Here is a 5000-nt window from a genome sequence, read left to right as displayed (position 1 = left end):
GATGTTGTGAGTGATTCATTTCCTGAATGTTCTACAGGGTCTCACGAAAACCCAGCACACTAAGAATGCCGTGGTGGCCATGTTGGCGGAGATTCCTCCTTCTATACGGAGCCGTGTTTGCCAGAATAACCTGTGTTTAGATGTTCTGAGTCTTTTACTGGAGCTCATCTGCCCCAAGTTACGTCCGGTGAGTACCGCTAGAGCCGGGTCATGTACCGCTAGAGCCGGGTCATGTACCGCTAGAGCCGGGTCACGTACCGCTAGAGCCGGGTCATGTGGGTCATTCCACTTTATTACACACAACTTTATTTATGTTGTGAATTCTTTATATTTCCAGATTTCCTGAGTTGTATATGCATGCTGTAATGTGTGTGTGTGTGTGTGTGTGTGTGTTTCAGGTTAATCCTCAGCTGTACAGTATGAGAGAGAAACAGCAGCTCTGTGAGCTCATCGATACGATGATTAACTACAACCTGACCTACAGACAGGAACGCACAGCCGAGGGCCAGTACACCTATGTCCTGGAACCGTAAGTACACACACACACACACACACACACACACAAAACCCTACTACCTTAAAGCTACCAGGTTTGAAAGAGAAAAATAGAGAATAGGATATGGAAATGGAATGATGCTTTAAAAATGAGTGTGTGTGTGTGTGTGTGTGTGTGTAGTAACATAGAGGACGTGGTGCGGTTTCCTGGTGTGCCCCCTCGGAGACAGCTGACCTATCAGGTGAAGCAGCTGATCGCCAGGGAGACGGAGCTGGAGAGGATGAGGAGGGTGGAGCGTGCGCAGCAGAAACGCAACCCTCAGGTGAGACGAAGAAAGAGTCCGAATTCGGAGAACCGTGGGGTCGGATCGTCCTCGGGTAACAAACCAGGAAACCGAAACCAAATCAGGTCTGAACTCTTTGAGCCCCGCCTACACACAGAGCTCCGCCTCCTCGATACTCGGTGCGCTGTCGAGTTCAATTAGAGACGGCATGACAGGGTGTTGGGGGCGTGTCTATAAAAACAGGCCCGTGTAAACACACACAGGCTTTTATTTATTTATTTTCAAAGTTTTCGATCACCCAAGCACGCGTGTGGTTTCCGTCTCTTCAGACAGAGACGGTGGAGGAGGTGAAGGAGGTAAAGAAACCCCAGGCTAAGAAGCAGACGAGCAGGAACCACCATCAGAGGCTGGAGAACATCGTGAAACAGACGGTGGTGGAGAGTAAGGTGAGCGATCGGCACCGTACTTACGTTTTTTTTAAAGGGAAAAAACAAAACAAGTTCGTGTGATGTAGAAATGCAGTGTTGACATTTATTACCGGATTTATTTCAGTTCCGTCCGTGCGTGTGGTGATTATACTGACACGGCTGTGTTGTGTCCCACCGTATGGGCGGAGCTCAGGAGACGCAGAACAGCTGCAGATTCATTTGCATAGGGCATTTATTTACCAATCAAATCAGCAGCAGTCAGTCGTTTTGCCTTTTATGCAAATGAGCGAGCAGGTTTGAGACGTTCGATGTTCGCGTCTGGCTAATGAACGCGTGCGATATTTCTGTCCATACCCGCCGTTTTCGGAAAATAATCAACAAAGGGGCGGAGTTCGGAACGTCACCACGTGTTTTATTCTTATTATAGGACATTGTGCGTCTGCGCTTGTGTACGGCTGTCACGTTGACGCGTTTGTTTCTGTTTACAGCCCGAAACGGATTTCTTCGGACGGGCCGTCGCGCCCAAAGAGAAGCCGTCGGCTCACTCGGCGACAGGTTCGCGTTCTTTAACACCGCACGTTTACGTTCTAAAGAACGGCCGTCGTACGCGTTTCCCGTCCCTCCGTTTAACGTCCCGTTCCCGTCTCTTTCCAGACGAAGACGGAAGACCGGGCGGCTCGCGGATCGGGAAAGCCGTAGGAAACAGCGACGTCTGGTTCCGGTTTAACGAAGGAGTTTCGAACGCAGTGCGCAGAAACGTCTACATCAGAGAGCTGCTCTGAAACGCCAGGATACACGCTGAAGAAACAAACTGAATAAATCTCTCTTTTTTTCAACATTTATTAATTATCCATGCTTCTGGTCTTTATTTCTAGATGGTTTTCCTTACAGAAAGATCTCTCACACACACACACACACACACACACACAGCGTCACTTCTCAACTCGTTACATGATTACATTATAGCTACGATGACGTCGACCGAACAGAAGTTTCTAGAAAGCTCCAGCTGTGGCTAGATAACCACACATTTCCCGGTCTCCACCCACGGGTTGACCTTCAGAAGCTCGGCGTTCAGGAACGGATCCTCGGGCATTTTCCCCTCGGCCCATTTCACCAGCCTGGAAGCGGAAGAAAAGTCAGAAATCTGACGTTTAGAACATGACTTACACGTGAACGTGAACGTGAACGTGACTCACTCGGGGATCGACACGGACGTTTTCTCTCTCGGAAAATCCAGCTGCTGTTTCAGACTTTCCACCATGTCCTTCAGCTGAGTCTCATCCAACTCGTCCATCTGCACATGACGGCACACACACCACCGACTCTCGTTACTTCCCGACAAACAATACGGAGAATGTAAATATTAAATAACGAGTATGTTTTAATGCTCGTGTGATGTTTAATACTAAACGAGTCGTTTATGTTAAATAATCCATCTTGAAAAATCTTAAAGATTCTTTTTATTGAATATGACTCATGATTCATTTGATGTTGAATAATAAAGTAGTTCGGATCTCGCCCTCTGCTGGTTTAACCCGGTCATTTCTTTATTAAAAAAATCAAAGTACTTTTATTTTTAATAATGCGAGAGATATATAATATAAGAGAGTAAAAATCCCCACCTTGCTGTGATGACGGAACGATCCGGGATAAAGAGCGCGTCAGTGAAAAGTCCTGCAGGAGCGATAAACTCGGCCGTGCCCGACCCTGGAAGAGACTCGGAATTGTTTTGTTACTCAAATTATCCGGCTTTGTAGCTTTCTGCGTCGTGATGGAGGACGGGGCGGAGCTCGGATTTGCCTGTCCATCCCTGATGTAAAAGAGATGTAAAGAGTTCTCTCTGGTTTCCAGAGAAATCTCTGACCTCGTCATGGAAACGATAATATATACACAATACCACCTCAAACTCAAAGGATGAGAAATCCCCAGCACTTTCCACACACTCTCTTCACGAAGCGTTAGAACTGCCAGCAATCCTTTATGAATAGATAATGAGTCTCTGTAAACATTTTCATAATCAATCACGCTCGAACAAATGCTAGATCTCTGACCATCGTGGAACTCCTCATTATAATGACACGTGTGAACAGTTATAAAGCCACGGCGGTGTTTATTAATAGTCATAAACGTTTCAGACGTCATCAGCGCACGTGAACGATGGTGAATTATATTAAACTTTTGTACTGTAATATGGGAACATTTATTAGGATGGAAATAAGGACGGATAGAAAAAGAAATAATGAAGGAAATGTAGAAGGAATCTAACGGCGTGATGTGTACAGGGGCAGGAATAAGGGACCGACCCTGATTGTCAGGATAGCTCATTTCTTTACTTGGCCTGTGTGTAAAGAACCCCCTCTGCTGGTCAGTTTCATGTATTACACTTATGGAAAAACAAGAATGAAGTGAACCGGAAAAACGGCAAAAAATAAATATAGGCGAAAGAGTCTGGGACAAATCCACAAATCTAAGAAACAGAAACGTCGCCGTGTACGTCATGTTCGTCATATTTTATTATAAATATCATGTAAATACAGGCACTGCTTTTATCCTCCGTAGTCATGCGCCTCGTCGTCCGTCTTTAAGATCCGACGGAAGGAAGTGACGTTTTTTCCGTCGCAAAGTAAAACTTTTAAATGGATTTAAACAGGAGGCGGAGTCAGTACATCAGCATAATCCGTACACGGTAACATTTTCATTGCAATGGACAAAAAAAAAAAAAAAAAAAAAAGATTGATTTCAGCAGATCACAAAACAAAGAAAATGAAATAAAAATAAATGTGGGCCCGAAGCAGCTTTTCACTTTTAAACCAAGTCAAACACAGCATTTGAGTTTATATATTATATATAGCGATTTTAATTTTCCCGTTTTAAACAGAACGACAGAAACGACCTTTACGTTGCGCCCTCGCCACCGGAAAGTCCTGTTCCGTTACGAGGATGTAAACGAACGCGGGTTTCGTCGTCGTCTGCGTTTCCTCCCGACGTTCCTCTTCCTCAGTGCGGTTTTCTCGGAGCGTCCGGTCCTCCTGCACGATTCCGACTTCCGTCTGTGTGTGGAGGAAAAACCAGAACACGTTAGAAACGGAAGAAGAAGAATAATAAGTATTTGGGTGGCGCGGTGTTTGTGTGATTCCTGCGAGAAGTTGAGTGTACAGATAAGGGAGCGAGAGAGCTAAAGCGCTAAAGCGCCGCCGCAGCGCTCTCTTTAGGCGGAGATGAAGCGAGGGATAGATCGGCATTGTGGGTAACGGAGGAAATTTCACCACCGTGAGTCTCGGTTTCCACATTCTCACCGTGCGAGAGCTGGAACGTTCCAGGAGCTGCGCTGGGGAGTACGGAGGTTCTGCAGATCTCTGTATGACCGGCAGGTTTGCCATCATCATGATCATCATCATCATCACCACGAGGAAGACCAGGGAAGGGTAAAGCGTGCAGAGGTGTCGCAGAAGCTGGTGATTGCGGAGCACCGCGAGGAGACCACGTCTGGTGGGAGAGCGACGGAGTGGGAAGAGCCGGATCTCCACACGAGCCCTCCGTCGCTGCCTGTGCAGAAAAATGCATCGATCATCAACCCTAGTAAAAAAAAAAAGCACGTGTGCTCGTATGTTTGTCCTTACGGTACACGGCGAAACTTAAAAACTTCACGCAACGCGGTGAACGTCGACGCTCACCACAGCACCGCAGAGGAGACTCGGGGGAAAGTAGACGTCTCGCTCGACAGCCGAGACGTCTCGAGGTTTCTCCTCCTCGGCAGGACGTCGCCGCAGAACCGACACGTCTCCACAAG

General features: G+C 46.9%; 3 protein-coding genes across 7 annotated transcripts in view; 1 reads left to right on the top strand and 2 right to left on the bottom strand.

Annotated features, from left to right (window-relative positions):
* chtf18 (CTF18, chromosome transmission fidelity factor 18 homolog (S. cerevisiae)) overlaps nt 1-2053 on the top strand; it is a 9015-nt gene extending 6962 nt beyond the window's left edge. The window contains exons 17-22 of one of the 2 annotated variants that reach the window (XM_017457455.3): nt 38-187; nt 399-529; nt 677-818; nt 1109-1225; nt 1696-1762; nt 1862-2053. In XM_017457455.3, the coding sequence (XP_017312944.1) occupies nt 38-187; nt 399-529; nt 677-818; nt 1109-1225; nt 1696-1762; nt 1862-1989 (735 nt within the window). In that variant the 3' untranslated portion in view covers nt 1990-2053. Of the gene's footprint in view, nt 1-37; nt 188-398; nt 530-676; nt 905-1108; nt 1226-1695; nt 1763-1861 lie in introns of those variants that run through there. The other variant, XR_006981149.1, reaches the window with a different exon arrangement.
* Nucleotides 2054-2068: 15 nt separating this feature from the next.
* On the bottom strand, nt 2069-2986 carry gng13a (guanine nucleotide binding protein (G protein), gamma 13a). The gene is made up of 3 exons (XM_017457470.3): nt 2833-2986; nt 2407-2504; nt 2069-2328 (listed from the first exon to the last, which is right to left on the bottom strand). Exons 2-3 carry the CDS (start codon nt 2502-2504, stop codon nt 2223-2225), a joined length of 204 nt encoding a protein of 67 aa, XP_017312959.1. The 5' UTR covers nt 2833-2986; the 3' UTR covers nt 2069-2222.
* Nucleotides 2987-3705: 719 nt separating this feature from the next.
* ubn1 (ubinuclein 1) overlaps nt 3706-5000 on the bottom strand; it is a 6551-nt gene continuing 5256 nt past the window's right edge. For 3 of the 4 annotated variants that reach the window (XM_017457460.3, XM_017457461.3, XM_017457464.3), the window contains 3 exons: nt 4885-5000; nt 4507-4756; nt 3706-4260 (listed from right to left, as the gene is read on the bottom strand). The exon at nt 4885-5000 is cut by the window's right edge and continues 18 nt beyond it. In XM_017457460.3, the coding sequence (XP_017312949.1) occupies nt 4208-4260; nt 4507-4756; nt 4885-5000 (419 nt within the window). In that variant the 3' untranslated portion in view covers nt 3706-4207. The remainder of the gene's footprint in view (nt 4261-4506; nt 4757-4884) is intronic. The other variant, XM_017457463.3, reaches the window with a different exon arrangement.

The sequence above is a fragment of the Ictalurus punctatus genome, chromosome 26 (assembly GCF_001660625.3).
Source record: "Ictalurus punctatus breed USDA103 chromosome 26, Coco_2.0, whole genome shotgun sequence".
Classification (NCBI taxonomy): Eukaryota; Metazoa; Chordata; class Actinopteri; order Siluriformes; family Ictaluridae; genus Ictalurus; species Ictalurus punctatus.
This window is presented reverse-complemented; position numbering and strand designations above follow the sequence as displayed.

Bases quoted from the DNA above. Each gene is read 5' to 3' on its own strand.
- gng13a (XM_017457470.3), bottom strand. From the start codon at position 2,504: ATGGACGAGTTGGATGAGACTCAGCTGAAGGACATGGTGGAAAGTCTG. The intron at 2,329-2,406 runs GTGAGTCACGTT...TTCCGCTTCCAG, and splicing joins ACGTCCGTGTCGATCCCCGA to GCTGGTGAAATGGGCCGAGG.